Source organism: Pagrus major, chromosome 5 (genome assembly GCF_040436345.1).
Source record: "Pagrus major chromosome 5, Pma_NU_1.0".
Lineage (NCBI taxonomy): Eukaryota > Metazoa > Chordata > Actinopteri > Spariformes > Sparidae > Pagrus > Pagrus major.
The window spans coordinates 22,585,438-22,603,810 of NC_133219.1; the positions used below are offsets into that span (position 1 = coordinate 22,585,438).

The window sequence follows — 18,373 nt, forward strand, 5'->3', positions numbered from 1 at the left end:
GATGCAGATAGGAGAAAAAAAAAAACTTTGATGAATACCAATTTATCTCTGTTGTCTCCACATGTGGCGTTTGCTTTGCTAAAATTTCCCAGGAGTGTGTCAGGCAGGACAGAATGCCAACAGATGCAAGAGCATGGCCGGTGCTGGCATGTGTACATGCTGCACATCCCAGTGCCCAAACTAATTAAAATAAACCCTGTGATGAGTTTGAATTTTGCTCAGTAAAATATTAAACTCTCTTGTGTTTTAACTCATATCAGATATCATTATCTATAAAGAAAAAGCTTCCTCACTCACTGAAAATAGCCCTTCTTTCGGCTTTGGTTCAATATTTTCTTGATAGATTAAAGATATTTTTACCAACTAGTTCTCATATACGGCGGCCCAAAAGTGACAAACAAAATAAATGAATAATTTAAAATAAATACGCTCAAAAAGAATAAATTAATGGGCAACATATATGTAAAGCATTTTAAGTGTTTTGGCATATATTTATTTACACATTTATTCATTTATATGTTTGTTTTTTTCACATTCAATGCCACATTTCCAAATCTCCTGGGTGATAGTGAGAGATGGTGTCACTATCTACACCCTGTCGTATTACTGTGAAAAAACACATGTGACATATAAAATCTAACAAGGCGTACGCCGATGCGTTCTCAAGGACTAACACTCATTACAGTGCTTACAATCTCTTTCTTTGCATAAGCTCTACCTAAAGAAGACTTTGAAAAATGGATCTAAAGCGATTAAACCGATCCTCTGCCAATTGAGATATCAGTGGAAATAAAAGCCATATGCATTCCTTTTGCACTCTTTCACAGAGAGTGATGCAGGGCAGACAAGCAGCTCCAGCTATTGTCTCCTAAAGCCCTGCAAATCTGCCAGAGTCCCCCACCGGCAGCGGCTGACTGGATTCTGCGCCTGTGACAAGCAAATGACAGATCACCGCTGAGGGGAGAGAAATCTGCCCATAGAATAATATAGTACGACAGTCTCTCTGTGGAATACATCTTGCGCCACATACAACAATCGCAGCAACCACGTTTCATCACAGCATACTGTCTCTGTAACATCGGCAGAATCCACTGAGTTAAAATCAAAGTCAAACAACTATCGCTTAAGCCACGTTTCCACCCGATGTACCAGGGCTTTTAGTCCTTTTTCAGGGAACTAAAAGGCTCCTTCAGTCCGTTCTTGTCTGTTTTCATCTCCTTCTAAAGACTTCCGAAGATTAGCCCAGTGACGTATAAAAAAAGCGACGGCTGTTTTACAGGTAATTTTTGCATGCAGTCGATGATCGTCTGTAATTTCATGTGGATATGTTGAAGCACAAGAAACAAAAATAATTGGGTCTTGCGGCTGCAGATTTTTAAAATGGTGGCTGAAATAAAATGATGCAAAGTACTCGACCAATCAGAAATGTTCAGTTCTGCAAGCACCACCCCCAAAGATCCTGTGCTTTTGGAAAGTAATACAGGGACCAATACAGGGAAATTTTGGGTGGTAAATACATAGTTCTGGAGACTATCACAAGAGGAACTAGTAGTAGTAACTGCAGTATACAGTAATTATTTTGCAGTAATATACATGAAAATTACAGTAACATACTACTGTAATAATCATCTTTAATTATTGTAAATTACCATAAATTTACAGTAATATTACATACATTTACTGTTTTTTAACAGTCACCCTACCAACATTACTGTAAAACTACAATATTTGATTGCTAAATTACTGTATGGTGCTGTACCCTAGTCACAGTCTTTACTTGTAATTTGCCATTGTTACTGTATTCAGGAATTCTGAGAAATATGATCATGAGGGGATAACTGTTCATAGCCTAAAATGTCCCTGGAACTATATTTAGGTCCTGGTTCCTGTGGTGGATATGCACTTGCTGAGAAGAGACTCTCTCCTGACTGGACTGTGGGATAAAGGTCACATAAACATGAAGAAAGCATGGAAACATACCAGGGAATCCATATAAACCGTGGGCCATCTTTCTGTGAGGTGACAGTGGCCAATAACCCACCGTGTCGCCACACCAACCAGCAATCAATCAATAAACCACCAAATGAATTACAGTCAATTATTCTCATTTCCTTAAAAGACAGCTATTTGTATTTTTCTCTGACATTTTGGGAAATAAGGCTGTTTGCTTTTTTGTCGGGGGTTAGATGAGGAGATCGATTATCAGCTTCATCTCTGTGTGCTCAGTGGAGTTGAAAGATGTGTTTAGCCTAGCTTATCACAAAGTCTGGAGGCAGGGAGAGACAGCACGGTGGCTGCAAGACAACAACTTTAAACCATTTTTATATGTTGGGCTGCGACAAACACATTTTCATTATCACTTCATAAGACATTATTTTCTTAATTAATTGATTACATGTTTTTATCCATAAGATCTCAGAAAAGCAGGTTCTTAAAGACGTTTCTCTTCATCACTAGCTCTAAATAAAACTCCAGTAGCTCTTCGATTTACTGGTGCTCAGAAAAAAAGGAAATTTTAACATTTATGTTTCACTGACCACTGGGCAACTCCGTCTGTTGAGGAAGAGGACATGGTCCAGTCGAGAGCTCCAGAAAAGCTTTTGGATGGACCATGCAGTGAGATTTTTCTTTTAGTTTTAGAGTCGCTGGAAGGGGATATTTTCTCCCTTTATTGAAGGCCAGTTATTTCCACCTGCCTCTGCCTTTTATGCTAAGCTACAGGTACTGAAGGCTAAAAATACCCTCGACCGATATCTCCTTTGAATGCTGAGAGACAAAACTGATATCAATCTGTCTCCCAGCGAAAAAAAGCACATTTCCCAAAATGTCAGGACATTCCTTTGAACGGAACAATCAAAGATGTTTGTTGTGGTTTTATGCTTCATCCTCTAGTTATTCAATGTTGGCTGACTTGCTTTCTATTAGTAGAAAATGTTAGAACCTCCATCTGCCAGCCTGTAGCTCTGCAGTTTTCAGTTCCCTGTAGACCACCAGAGCAGCTGCAGGTGCATCCCTAATGCCATTATGATCTGAAGGACAGCTTAACAAAGACACATCAAATACTGCATGGCTGATTTTTGGTATTTTGTTCGCTCTCAATTATAAGCATATGTCACATGCCCAAACACTGGTGCCTGGTTCATTGTGAACTTTTTCAGCTCCCAGAGCAAAGTCTTTGACCATACGTGCATCCATATTTAGCAGGCGAGCTCAGCCAGACACTTTGTGAGCCCAATTATTCACCCTCGCTGGCTGGGGATTTTCCCTCTGATGCATGTTTACTTTGCTGATTACTATCTGATCTTTTTGCAGTAGTTAAGTGTACAGCAGGTGAAGTGTGAGGGAACAGAGTCAAAATATCTCATTCATCTAGGTGCCTGGCACAGTACATAAGCAATGCTGTCTGCATGATCAAGACATTGAATACAAACACCTAAATCTTGCTGGACATAAAACTGAAGGTTGGTTTACATATATGTACCTAATTCAAGTGTCTTGATGATAAAAAATACAAAAAAACCAAAAACATTGTGTTAAAATATAATCTTCTTTAAAGCAAACAAACAATTTCAAGCGAGAGATGTGAGTGCAACACTTCCCAGTTTTGCACACTTGACCAAAACAGGCTCCACCCTCCAACAACCATGCAATCACTCACTGGCTGCACCTGATTGGATGAAAGCCACTCATGGGCCGTTTGCTCCTGGATTTCAAACCAGACCAACATTATACATGACAAAAATAGCTCAGCAAAAAGTGTTTCTGAAGACATTTTAGCCAAGAAATAGCAGAATCCGTCTTCATTCTAACTTGACTATTGTTAGTTTTTATGTTTTTTTCAGTAGTTTCCAGAGGCGGCTTGTAGCCATAATTCAATGTTATGCATCCTGTTGTATCCTGTCTCATTGCACGGCTTCCTACATAGACAACGAATGGGTTGTGTGAAAAAGACGGATCCTGTGGACAAATATCTTTAGATTTAGTGTTCACACCTTTATGAAAACACCCATCAACCAGTTTGAATAATAGCAAGTCGTCCTTTAAAATGGTCTTTACAGTTACCATAGATTATAAAACAAGCAGGAATGGTGTTATCTAAACGGATCTTGTTACTGTTTGTTTTTGTTTTGTTCTGTTTTAGTAGCTTTGTGTGAGGATTGTTAACAGGGAGATTTGGTTGGAAAGAAAGGGATGTCTGGGGGATACATTTTTATGTGCCTTGAAGGCTAAAAAAAAAAAGCAATAACATTATTTGAGGAGAAAAAAAGGAACTATGAGAGCAACTCACCATGTTGAGTTTGAGCTCCATGTTGAGGACCCCTCCACTGTCTAAAACAGGCATCAGGTTGATGGCGAACACGGCGGCTCTGTCCGGTGGAATCGATATATTCGGACCGAAGAAGACGTAGAAGTGCACAGAGAAGGTGTCCAGCTCGTTGCGCAGAGTCGGACGGATGGGCCAGCACTTGTTAGTGTCGGCGGTGGGGGCAAGGTACACGATGCTGTCCTCCGAGGAGTGCAGTTGACTGGCGTTCTGCGACGGGCCGGGCAGGGCTGCCATCGACAGGGTGTCAGACAGCGAGAAACCCATCGCGGTGCCAAAGGACTGAGGCATGTTCATGGAGGAGCTGGGCTGTGCTTGATCCTTTGACAAATTGGACTTGGAGCAATCTAGTCAAGAGCAGGAAGACATCAAATTCACAGAGGAAATCAATCAAACTGATTCCTGTACAGCAGGCTTTTCACTGTCTTGCTGCAGAAGGTTTTCAAAAAATGCACCTTGCGTCATCATCATCTTGTGTAATGTCATAATCCCTATGATAAAATCAATCTGTGTCTATGAATGAACAATGCAGAACCAATCCCTGGCAAATCTCAAACAAACAGACAATAACGGCAAGTCAGTTATTTGACTTGCCGTTATTATGCATGCTAAGCAACCGAGTCTTTTGCAAATGTTTGAAATGATCCCCTTCGGCTGGCTTCCATAATGTAAACAGCAAGGTTCAGCGCTGTACACTGCTTTTTAATGAGACAAAGATTCACAGTAATTGCAAACAGTATGCTTTCACTCAACACAAAGCAACTCACTGCAAAATGGTCATTGATGGCAACTGGCAAAGTACCATCAAATACCGCCAATCCCCAAGGGGAAAGGATTTCAAAGGCTTTTCGAGCTCAGCCTCGTTTGCATAGTGTTGTCTCTGAAAGGGTTTGAAGTATTTTGATGTCCGTTCAGGCAGCTGAAGCACTCCTAAAAATACTCAAATACCGAATACTGCTGGCTCCAGGCAAATGTAACTTTGGTAGAAACAAGAAAAAATCTGTGCAAAATCAATAAAAAAAGACCCAAATATATCACATATATTTATGTATGAACATGTGTGGGCGGCTGGGAGTGAAGGGGCTGTGAAAACATATCGTTTCATAACATTTATAATCCAAAGGACTGGCTTCTGTTTGCTTGTGTACAGCATAACACATAAACTCTATTCAATGCCCAATCTTCTATTGAGGGCAAGACACCTCCAGTGAAAATACTGTACAAACAACGATAATAAATAACCTAGTTTCAATGCTTCCTGTGTAGCCAGCGACCGTGGTGCGTGAAAATTGGACTGGATTGAAATAAGGGCACATATTTCTGAGACAGCGCAAAACAACAATAACCAATAACAGCGAGAAAGCAGGAGGAAGGTGAGGACTCCAGATGGTCCCTGAACCTGAGGTGTTCTTCAATTTAAATCCACAAAAGGTCAAGTGAGATCTGCCTGGCAGGCAAGGAGAGAAACAGAGTGTGAATAATTAGTGTCTGTGTTTCCATGGTGACAAAGTGCACCGTATAGAGGGAGGGGATCGCTACACGGGAGTAGACTTCCCACAGATTTGTGAGCCATCCCTGTGGAGTGAGCAGAAAGAATATCTTGGCTCCGCAGAGCCCCAAAACAGCGTGTAGCACTTAAGCGTGGTATCACTGGCCTCTTAGGGATCCCATACCAATCGCCTGAGTTTGGGCTGTACAAGCCTCTTAATGGTCTGATTTCTCCCAGCAAAACACATGTTCAAACTAAATTTCCCCAAAAATCTGCACGCTATACAAGACATTGGAGATTTTTTGAGGACACAATAACATTTTAAGGAGGACTTGTGCAAGCTGAAAGCTACAATCCTTTTAGCCTTTGGCTGCATCATTTTGGATAGCGGATGTGATACGCTGCAGAGATCTCCTTTGAGCTCTTGTTTGGTTTAATTCATGAGTGCTCAGGTTTACAGAAATGTCTCCAGTATCACCTTAAATTACACATCAAAGCAGCAGGAAGAAAAATTGTGAACAATGCTGGAAGCAAACATCTCAGAGATGGTGGCAACAAGCATTATCACAGTTCATCTGAAAATGATGAGAGAAAAGAGAAATCCAACATTACCTCTAATCACCAAATAATCATTTAAAAAATTGGTTTAATTGGCAAAATTGGTGAAATACTCTCATTTACAAAACTGTCTGCGCATTGCACTTATGGGACTAATAAATACAACATTTTTTACAAGTTATCTTCACATTAAGACAATAGGCAAGAATACCAGTGAGCTGAAATATCCTTGAATGCACACTGCTGCTGTGTTTTACAAAGACAAAATAAATAGAGCTCAGAGGCGGCTGAAATTCACATCAAGCCAAATATAAAAAAAAAAAAAACTCTGAAGACTCATCCATCATATTTCTCCTAAAAAAACAAACTCACCTGTGATCTGCACCCCGATTCGGAAGTAGACGTTGCAGTTAGTGAGATATCGCTCCACCAGGATGTAGTACCATTGTTCCCAGGCAGGTACGAGGGTGTCTAATTCACAGGGGTTCCACTCCCTGCAGTCGAGGGCACTCGAGTTATGCACCGGTGGCGCCCGCGCTCTTATCTTCAGCACCACGGGACAACTCTCGCTACTCTTGTTCTTGGTGCTGCAGTTTACCAGCTGAACCTTCACCTTTGATATATAATTGGGGATGAACACTCTGCACAGGCGCACACACGCACACAGACAAAAACACACACACAAGAATAGATTTCAGGAAACAATAGTACAAACCTAGGCCGTATGATATATCATACAGAAAAATGTAGAATAATACTAGATGTAAATGTATTCAAGTTAATGTTTATTCATGTTTATTAGACAGAAAGGCCACAATAATTATGATAAAGGACTGCGCCTCTGCTGTTACAGTTTTAATTATACAAATGACTTTATAGTAACTTTGCTGTTTTGTAGCAATAACTTTGCAGTAACGTCATCTCTAATGTAGTGTTATTTGGTTTAAAGGTGCAATATGTAAGAATTTTAAGAATTGTTAAAAGTAGTTGTAAAAGTATATAATGTTCATATGCACACGCAACAAAGACCAAAAACCCACCAACAACTTAATCATGAACGAACTTTTTAATATTCTTCTCATCATTTGTTTATGCAGAACGGGTATAATATTAAATCTTCCTCCTTCAGGCACCTTCAAAAGTTCATGAAAAAATGAACAATAAACCTTGAAATAAAAAAAAATCATATTGCTCTGCTCATATAACTGAGGTGACTTTTGGAGAGAAGGGGAAGTTAATAAAGGTGCTCATACTAGAAGCACACACATGGAAATTGCATCTTTTTGGAAATGAAAATGTGAGATAAGCTCATAGAGAAGACTCCAGGAGAATCAACTTAAGAGGCAGATGAGGAGGTGGACTGTTCACAAAAAACAATATTTTTCATGATTAAGTGTGTACTTTCAAAGCCTTTTCAGGCTTTTGGTTTTTGGAAGCTCATCTGGAAGACTTACTTGTAAAGTGCAGATCTGTTGTGGACGGGGATCATCTGGTCGATGAAGTATCCAGGATAAAGCACTGAGATCCCGATTAGCCTCTGGACGATGAGCTGAGGTTGGAACAGATACTGGCATTCTTCAGAAAGACCCTACAAAGATAACGCAACAGTGGTTTAAATGGCATTTCCGTGGTTAACTCACTGGTATTTCTTAAAAGCTGGTAAGGAGGAGATTAGATATCATTCAGACTGACCGAGAAATCCTAATCGACTGTGTGCATAAAGCCTGTCACCCTCTTGGATTAATATCACTCTGTCCTCCCTCTGCCTGCCACACACAGTAACATGCACCCGCTATTTCACTCGTGTTGTTCTGAACCATTAATGCTTGATGTGCATTACTTTGTGAGATGAGCCGAGCAGACCGAATGACTTGGAGCCAGGCGAGCGTGCATTGTTTTCAACACATGATCTGCTGTGAAATTTGTTTTAAAAAGGACCAGGGACCTTTTGCACCTGATTCAAAAGGACAGGTGTGAATGCCAAATGAGGTCGTCCATTTCTGTCAACCAGTCACTAACCCCTCCCGTTTGGGCCACAATTACTGTGGCATGTGGCTGCGAGGTGACCCTTTGATTTATTACAGCCTGTCAGTCGGAGCGGCACGTGAGTCTTGTAGAGCAAGTTGTGTTTTAATTAAGGCTTGACCAGTATGGGTTTTAAAGTCCAATGTTTTAAGCGCAGATGGCTTTCGATGGTTTTTAATAGCTTTAAATTTGAACATTTTCATGGCAAAAAACATTAATTTATTTTCCCCTGAATTTCAGTCTTGGCAGGATGTTAAAGCCTATAATAATCAGTTAAGGCCACAGAGCACTAAAACTCCCCATTGAAACTGCGACTAATTGTATTAATTTAGCGCTTTCAGTCAGAATGACCCACAGAGAAAATGCAATTTTGGGGGAAACTCTGGGGTATACACCGAGTTTCCAGTTTATTAGGTACACCTGAACAATCTAATGCAATCCTTTGCAATAGTGCTGCAATAAATGCAACCTTTTAGAGCACATTTTCAGCTTTATTGAACAGAAAGGAGCACTTCGCAATATAATTTTGAGGCAGACTTGGAAAGGATTTATTGCAAGAGTAATAACTTAGATTGCATTAGGCTGTAAAGGTACATTTTATTAGCTAAGATAATTTAATGTGTTTGGATGGATAACTAAGCTAATTCACAAAATAAACAAATATACAGTATATATGAACAACTGAATTAGGAAATAATGTTTGAAAAACAGATGTGCAACTGCAGCATTTACAGACTGTTATAGTAGATTTTTGCATAAATGGCTCCATTGAACTGACAGTAGACAACGCTGACTGGACAATGTCTAACAATACTGGCAAACTGCTATGTCAAACCGATATGTAACTAAATGATAGAGTAAGTAACGGATAAGTGAGACAAAAGGAACTCCATAATCATGACTGATTAAAGGAGACCTATTCTGCCTTTTTCATTTTTTTCCCTTTCCTTCAGTGTTCTATACATTTCATAGATGTTCTTGTGCATAAAAGGTCTTGAAAGTTAAAAAAGGTCGAAGGCCGCAACCAACAGAAGCTCCGCTATCCCACAGAAAACACTGCTCCTGAAGTGCTTCTTCAGTAGTCCCGCCTTTAAATTGGTGACTTTGTGACATCACAATATGTCACCATGTCACACATTCACATAATTTATGCCTAGCCACTGGCCGGTTATATGAGGGAAGGGCCTTAAAGAGACAGGAGCTAAAACAGAGCATTTCAGACAGATGGGGAATACAGAGGAACTGGACAGTATGAGAAAACTGATGTGTTTTTTGAGCATTAAAGCTTGTAAACCTATTCTAGTAGTGACCCCAAAACAAATTATGAGCCTGAAAATTAAAATAATATGTCTCCTTTAAGAGTTAGTCTTTTTCACATCCCCATCATTTAGATCAGTCCGCCCTATGCTTTAATTAAGTCATAGCAGCAAACAGCTGGGGGCACAAAAGGTGCTCGAATGGATGGGTAAACAGTTAATATCATTCACCACTCTTGTCACTTCCCATCAATTTCCTCATTTACAGTGAGCGTTGTTTGATTATCCCTGACTTCAGTCAGGATATGATGCACCTGATCTTGATAAGCAAGCGATGGAAAAAGTGTCTGGATGGTATCCAATGTTGGATACGGGAATAATAATAATTAGCTAGGTATACAGGTCAGATAATTAACAAAAAATGATGCCTGAATGAAACATAAGAATTTGCCTACATACAGAGAGTCATTACTCTCAATCTTGCTCTCAAAGGGAAGCATTTTGTGTTTCCTAATTGCAATAACGAGATCGCTGCTGCTTTGTTTTTGGGTGCTAATTCCTTACATCCTTTGTTTTAAGCTCAATACATAACTGAGATTGTTATAATTGCAGTGTGCAGCCCCTCTGTGCTGCTTGCTTTGCTTCCACCCATGTTTCCTTTCTGAACTGCAAACATCACATCTTTGTTGCTAGAAAATTGCTTCAGAAAGCAGAATCTGAAGGAGGTACGCTATTTCCATCTATACTGTGTGTCAATGCAGGCTGGTCGCATTTTAGCCGTCGCTGCCTCTATTCCCAGTGCCCCCGAACCACATCAATTCTTCTGTTGAAATGCTGATAGCAACTTTTGATGATATTTTTGATTGTTGTGCATTCCAGGTACACCTTTTCTAGCCAGTGGGAACCACAAAGGAAGCACAACTGAACACCATGCCAATGACAAATAAATTGCCTGAAATGGAAATCAGCAGGTGTTTATGTGGCCAAATAGGAGAACACGATGAGATGAAGAAAAACTCTCTGACACTGTTCTGCCTCTTTAAGCTCAGCAGCACAGGCTGGAATACTAATCCCAACGAAGACTTACATCATTTTTATTTGATTTTTTTCTCTACCATGAATGAGAACTAAGTAACCATGAAGAACATATTTTAGATGTAAATCACACTTAAGTTACGCTTCCACTTTTAACAGGCTCAATTAGTGAGTGATGTAAACGAAACAGTGATTCAAGCTTTTCATTTACTGCTCGAAACAGCAGAAGCTGGATGAGAGTTTTTTCTCCATGTTAGCATGGCTGCAGGGCTGGCAGTGTTGGTCTGCTGTAGTTGCGCTGTATCTCAACAGATATTGGATGGACTGCCATGGCATTTGGTACAGAAATTCTTGCTACCCAAAAGATAAATCCTACAGACTTTGGTGATTCCTTGACTTTTCATTCGGCCCCACCAACAGGTCAAAATTGTCTCTTATCTAGTGGCATATCTCAACCTCTATCAGTTTGATTGGCCTGACTTTTGATACAGATATTCATGATGCCTGTCAAATCTTTCCAAATGACTTTGGTGATAATCTGATTGCTAACAAGTGGCTAAATAAGACTACAGAACTTGTCTGTGACATATAACATTGAACATGGAGACTCATCTACTCACTAGTCCGTCTTTACAAGGCCGACTTAAGTTGCAAACTATTCTAACTCCCAACTTTACAACTTATAGATTGATCTATTTAAGTGTGTATTCTATAGCACAGTAAAATACAATGTGGTAGTGATGTTAAAGTCATGTGATTGCTATGAAGTAACATTAGTTTTTTACTTCTAATTACATTTGTGCTTCAAACATCATAAAAGTGGTCTTCATCTGTGAAGATTATCTTATTGAACAAAACGTATCAGTAAGTATCATAAGCTTGTGTTTGCCACAGAGCTTATTTTTGTCAATAATCAAAAATCCAATATAGCGCTGTCTACAGGACACAGTGTTGTTTGCACAGTTTGTTTATAAGTGGTAATCTAGGAAGTGCAGTGCAGCAACCATGTTGCCAAAATAGCAACTCACAGATTAATCTATGACTCTGACGTGTGATAAATGTTCAGGCTCACCTTGACTGAGATCTTGCCTTCATCCTTGGGTAAATGTGCGGCCAGGAACCAGTCTCCAGGGAGCGGGCTGGTCACGTTGAACGCTCCTGTTGTACGGTTTGGAAGAGTCCAGGTGAGAGTCACAGCAAAGGATCCTGGGACGACTGTATCCCGAGGGAAGCGGGTGTACAGAGGGTTGATTACTGGAGGAGCCCCAGACCTGAAGTACCTATTAATCACAAAGCCGACATTCAATCCCTGTGTCAGGCCTAATATTTTCACAAACAGCTGAGGCACCTGCCAAATATATAATCCATCCATAGGAACAGCTGACAGCATGAGCACAGATGGCGTCTTCTCTTTGAAATATGAAAAATTCAAATCCAAGACATTAATAATCATATCCAGTGTCACATATTTGGATGTGATAACCATGTCTACGTCAATCATAACATCACAGGGACACAGAGGAGTCAACTGAGATACCACTCTCTTGACAAATACTGGCCCCCAATATGATAAAAATAGACAAGCAAAATTAAAAGCTAAATGCAGCAAATGCTTTAACAGCAGCTCCTCCATATGTCAAGGCTGCCAGTAATAGCTGACACTGCTCAGGTTTAACCAGTCGCTACTGTATAGCCTTTTTCCCAAAGATAAAGTGTATAGGATGTTTTTTATTATCTATTTTGAACCGAAAGAAGTAGGAGGCTTCAGCTTCAACAAAAGACAGGGCTTTAACTTAAACACAAGAGAGAAGGATGTTGTGACAAACTCGACGTCTTACACAGTCACATTGCGGTTCGGGCAGCTGTCTCCAAACGTGCCACCTTGCTCCTTGAAGGTGATGAGGTTCCATACGGCCATCATGGTGTCATCAGGCACATTGAAGTGGAACAGTTCCACACTCGCAAAGGAGTTGAAAGCATTCAGCTTACGAGGCGTGCGGGTGAAGTATTCAGTCACAAAAAGGCAATCTGTAGGAAAAAGATAAATATTTGTGAGGATTTGCCAAACCACATTTGATTAACAAAACTAGATGATTGATTGATTGATTGATTGATTGATTGATTGATTGATTGAAATCTTTATTATGAACATGTACATTTTATTTTCATAAACAAAAGAAACAACAAAAGTGTAGTGCATATGAAAACAGGCAATTCTAATGATGTGTTCGAAAAGGAGTGGGAAGAAGTGTAAATGTATCTAATCCCACCTCCTCCCCATTAATCTTTAGCTAATAATTCTGCATAGGCTTCCTTATTTAATCATTTCTTATAAATGAATGAATGAATAAATGAATAAATACATTGGTAATAACATATACATATACATATATATATATATACATACCAATTATTTATGACTAAATATGTCCTGCAATTCAACTTTTTCTGCCACTCCATATCGTAGATGTTGAGCTGTCTAAGTGAAAACTCTGACTAAAAACGTTCATAGCGCTAGATTACAAATAATATGGCCACCAAAATCAGTATAATTCACCCTCTGAGCATCTATTTGTACAAAATTTCACAGCAACCTCCAGTGGGATAGACCTGGACGAGTGCTTGACAAACCAACAGATTGACACTGCAATCCCTAGCCACTCCGCTAGCGTGGCTAACACAGAGTTGATGAAGACTCCTGCTTATGAAGACAAAGCATTCTCCATTTATTCTCGAAAAACAGAACAGAGGCATAAGCACTCTCTCTGAGTCCACAATGATAAGCTTCTCCTTGAACCCGAAAAGCTGTTTGTAGAGAGCTAGATCATCTAAATATGTGACCACAGACTGCTTTTAAAACAGCTGAGGGAGATGTAGGTATGCAGGCTCACTCGCGTCCTGCATAATGGCAAATCCTTGGATTACATCCACCGACGGCACTGCATATAAAAGCCGCAGAACAAGTGACAGGTGTAATCTCCTATATTACCTACATGAGCAAAGCTGGCATCGAGCACGCCCAGCAGGTGGGCAAAATCTGAAGGAAATTGTGTGTGAGTCATTTAATTGCCATACGAGAACATATTGTGCCTGTTAGAAACGTGTTATCTTTAATATGAACATTAGTAGATAAGAAATAAGGTAATATTTCATGGGGAAAATGTGTTAGCAACTTGATGTTTCACTGGAGAGGAAATTTTTTCCATTTGTCACACACTATTTTTTGAATTTTTTCATATCAGCCATCTGCACTTGGAATACCTGTGGTGAAGTCTTTCACTGTTCTCTTTCTGTGGGGGGGGGGGGGGGGGGGATAATTTGTCTCACCTGATATTTGTACAAAAATAGCACAATTCCACAATACTGTTTTGGGGATGCAATGAAAAGCCTCTGCTGCTAAAACAGCATGAATTCATTTCATTTTAAGAATTGCAGCAAGACAACAAGCGAGCCCGCTGTACTAATGCTGTCATTTGCAGCTGCATGTTTTGCTGTTGCTTCTGCTTTGCTGCCTTGATGGTGACACAGAGTAAAGAAAACAAAGTGACCCTCGACAGTGACAAGGCGGCGAGCCGCAGATGCATAAAGGGAAAGGTTTTTTCTCGAATGTGCAGTGTGTTCTAATGTTTGTTCGGAAAAAGAGCAAAATGGCTCTGCTCTGCCCCCACACACTATTACCAGTCCTCAAAGCCTGCGCCGGCTCTCACCTATGGAAGCAACCTTGAATACTAAAGGCGCAGAATAAGGAGGCAGAAACTCAGAAGAATGAAGCAACCTTGCTGTCGAGAGTTGAAGCCTAATCCCATAACAAAGCTCCCAGCCTTATATCCACTCTCATCCCAGCCTTCCTCTGCTTTGCTATCTGCATTATATGTGAGTCTTCTTCACGTCAAGGATCTTCATTACCTTTTCATTACATGGATACCTATGACTAGTCACATGTCGCAGGCTGAAGTGCTACAGCTTGATAGATGAAGTGTGGCACAAACACTGCAGTAAGCCTCATCTGCCTGTCTGATTCAGGAAACAGTCGTGGTTTCTTCCACATCACAGATAACTAAAAATCATTGACGTACTATAAATAGTTGCTTGCGTGTTGGTCGGACGCATGTTTGACAATCCCCAACAATTTTTCCACAACTGGATATAAGCAAGCCTTTCAATTAGGATGAGCTGCTCATCGCCACATTCTTCTACTGCCCGACCTAAATATTGGTATCAGCACATATGTTGTCCGATATGTGCCGATTTTTTTTCCAAAACATGATGCAGAAAACTAAGTACCAGTGAAGTTTATTGTTTTAGTGCACTGATGCCATTTTAGACAATAACGTTTATTGTTAGAGTGAAAAATATCCTGCCTCCATTATGTTTGTGTAAGTGTTTGATAACCACATTTGACGGATCACTGCATAAAATGTGTGTTTAACGACATATTCTGCTTATATATGAGTACCGGCCAATATGTCAACATTTAAACTTCCAGATATTGGTATTCGCATGGGCCCCAAAAATCCAGTATCGGTCGGGCTCTTCTGTAACGTCAATTACAAGAAAGTCACAATTTATTACATAAAAAATAAGCTTGAACCACACACCCTGTAAAGCACTTCTGTATGTTAAGTGTTGACATGCACTTTAAATGTCTGCCTGGACCATGATGACTGATTGATGACGGCTGCTACAGATGATCTTAGGTTGTTTTCGATTGTCTGATGTGTCTCAGAGGACACTGTAGTTTTTTCTGAGTCTAAGTCAGTAGTTCCCAACATGTGGGTCAGAACCTCCAAAAGGGGCTCTGAGATAATTACTGGAGGTAGGAAAATCTAATCCAAGGTACATTTTTCAGACTTCTCTCCAGTCTTTCCTTTTTTGGACTTTTATCTCGTCAGTGTACAAAATATGAATCAAATATTTCAGTGAGGAAAGTGAGAAAATCACTCTTTGATTGAACTTCCTCGAACTCAAAGACAGGCACCCTGCTGGGTTTGTGGACGTAGCTTTGTGCGAAACGGTGGAAAACCAGAAGAATCAGGAATCGATGGTCTGTTTTTAAAATTTAAGTAATAAATCACCCTTCTCTGCACTGCAAATAAAATACTGATATCATATAATACATGATCGATATTCTGAAATAGGGTGTCACTACCCTGTGTTTGCCAGATTTCACATGTTAATTGTTTTGTCATATAAAAGATACATGATACAGTTACACCAAATAAACAAGACAGGCTTAAATTGAAACAAATCGGCATCTGAGGTTGTCATGACAAATTAAATGCATGAATGAAACCCACATAGCAAACTATTTTTAGAAGATTTGAATAATAAACTTGCATATTTATTTTCAAACCCCCTCTATGTGAAAAAAAAGGAAATCAGCAGCGCCAGTCTCAGTGACAATCCAGCAGCCACACACTGCGACTCGGCTTAATGTGGAGGTGTAAACATGCCAAAATATCTAAATAAGCTTGTTTTGTTTGCCAGCTAAATGAAGACGTTTCATTTTGAAGATAAAGGCAGCAGAGTGCTTACAGGCTTTCTTACAACATGGCTCTGAATTCAGTAATCTTTCCAATGAGCGCCTCCCAACCACTGTTTTTACTCTGTTAGAGGCTTAATACAGACATAATCCTGCTTTTTGTCATTTCAACTGGAGATTTATCCTTGAATGCTGAGCTGGATGGTCTTTAAACTTGATTTTTTTTTTTTGGCGTCGGTAAAAGCTGCTTTTCCAAACTCCTCCTCTACTAACATGATCTTGTTGGATTACAAAAATCTTTTAAAAAACAGATGCAAAAGAGGAACCATCTGTAACAGCAAACGATTGGCAGGAAAACAAACAAAAAAACAGGGATCGATCCCGACACCTGGTCAAACACACTATATTCTGCTTCATGTTGCTCTCACTCATCAAACACAAAGTCATGAAAATTACACGACCTTCTTCTTTCAACCACAAAGACGGCAACATCAGAGCTGTCACATGTGAAATCCTAACAAGATCAAACTGAACGTCCTATCTACCCAGAGACAGACAATAACCATTCAAATAAACAGCAGTTGTTTTCATCGAATTCTGCAATAGGACCCCGTCCTCAAATATCATTCTGATCCTCCTCACTACACTAGAGAAAAATAACCCCAGTGAGCCAGGAAACAGAGGGCAGAGGGGGGAATTGATCTGACTGACTTCAACAAAGTCCAAGGATTTACCTAAACTGATGGAGCAAAACAGCAACAAGTCTGTCAGGCGACTACAACATCCTCAGACAGACCTGAGAGGTCTTCTGTGACCACAGACAGTACAGCGTGTGCTGTAGGTATGGATTCATTGTTGTCCCACAATTGAGCTCTGAGGTTTTTTTTGTTTCACGCCTCTGCCTTGAAGCAGCAAAGACAGTCTCGGTGGATGGAGAAAAACACCTTTCATGTGTTTCTACACATGAAAAAGACAATAAATACACACAAGGTTGAACATTTTGGACTTTTTGGTCACATTTCACAACAAAGGGATGTGACATTAGAGGGATTTAACAGCTTTAACTTCAACATAATCCAATTAAATCTGCTCATTTTCAATTAAAAACATGAAACAACAAGATGTAACTCCCAACATTTCATTCCCTGGTGATACTCTGCATCCTGCCAACTTGTCTCTGTCCTCTTTAACACAGCAAAACAACGACAAACAAACACACAAAGACCCAGAGGCGAGCATCAACCAAAGCGTCCAGCCTGGTGTGCTTTCTCGCGGCCACAGTCAGATCCTCAGCACCGTATAGCGCTACAACCTTACAGGAGCATCTGTCAATGTGTTGCGTGCCATTATTAGCAGCAACCATGCGTCAAGCCAGACTGTGCGCGTGAAATCGGGGTGTTTTTTTTTTTTGACGGGAGAAGAGAAAAGCAGCAGCTGTGGATGTTCAGGAGATTGAATTGAAAGCAGTGAGGACGGGATCCGATCCTGCTGCTGCTGCTGCTGCTGCTGCTGCTGCTGCTGCTGCTGCTGCTCCTCTCGGGGAGGATTTCAGCACCCCCGACAAAGGGAACAGCTCCTCGTGAATCAAAGCAACACACACTGAACGGAGAGCACTCACCTCCAAGAGCGCAGAGAGAGGTGTAAACAAGCAAGAGGAGCCACGGAGGGCTACATCCTGAGCCCGGACGCTCCAGCTGCCACATCGTTGAAAGCCAAATATTGAGTGGAGGGCTCCAGCCCGGGTGCAGTTCTCAGTCGCTGTGCTGGTCTACATTTTTTCAGATTTTTGCCAACGACCAGCTGTTTGTGCATGACGTAATCCAGACGAGGACGGGACAGCGCCTCCCCTTTGGCTTTGATTTGACAACCTCAATATGTCGACTCGTTTTCATTGGACCTCCGGCCCTGTCAGTCCCGGGGACGGTGCTCACGTAGATTGCACCACAAGGCTCGTCACTTCGGCGTCCGGGCCACCACACACACACACACACGCGCACACATACACTACACCGACACCAGGGCTGCAGCTGCCCCCGGAGGCTCCTCACCCAGGACCCGGGACAGAAGGCTGGGAGGGAGGATGTGACCTGATGTGATCCTGAGCAGCACTCCGGACTCACATGTGTCCTGAGAAACAGTTCATCGCGATGGATTTGCAGCTTCTGCATTGCAGTGTGTTTCATTTGCAAAGCAGATACTTGTGT

The 18,373-nt window shown here is 40.8% G+C and overlaps 1 protein-coding gene across 1 annotated transcript in view; it reads right to left on the reverse strand.

Annotated features, from left to right (window-relative positions):
• tmem8b (transmembrane protein 8B) overlaps window positions 1-17,872 on the reverse strand; it is a 39,013-nt gene extending 21,141 nt beyond the window's left edge. Inside the window, exons 1-6 of the mRNA XM_073465726.1 lie at window positions 17,788-17,872; window positions 12,526-12,715; window positions 11,760-11,967; window positions 7,826-7,959; window positions 6,744-7,012; window positions 4,289-4,671 (exon numbers count right to left, since the gene is read on the reverse strand). Coding sequence (XP_073321827.1) covers window positions 4,289-4,671; window positions 6,744-7,012; window positions 7,826-7,959; window positions 11,760-11,967; window positions 12,526-12,715; window positions 17,788-17,872 — 1,269 coding nt within the window. The remainder of the gene's footprint in view (window positions 1-4,288; window positions 4,672-6,743; window positions 7,013-7,825; window positions 7,960-11,759; window positions 11,968-12,525; window positions 12,716-17,787) is intronic.
• Window positions 17,873-18,373: the final 501 nt, after the last annotated feature.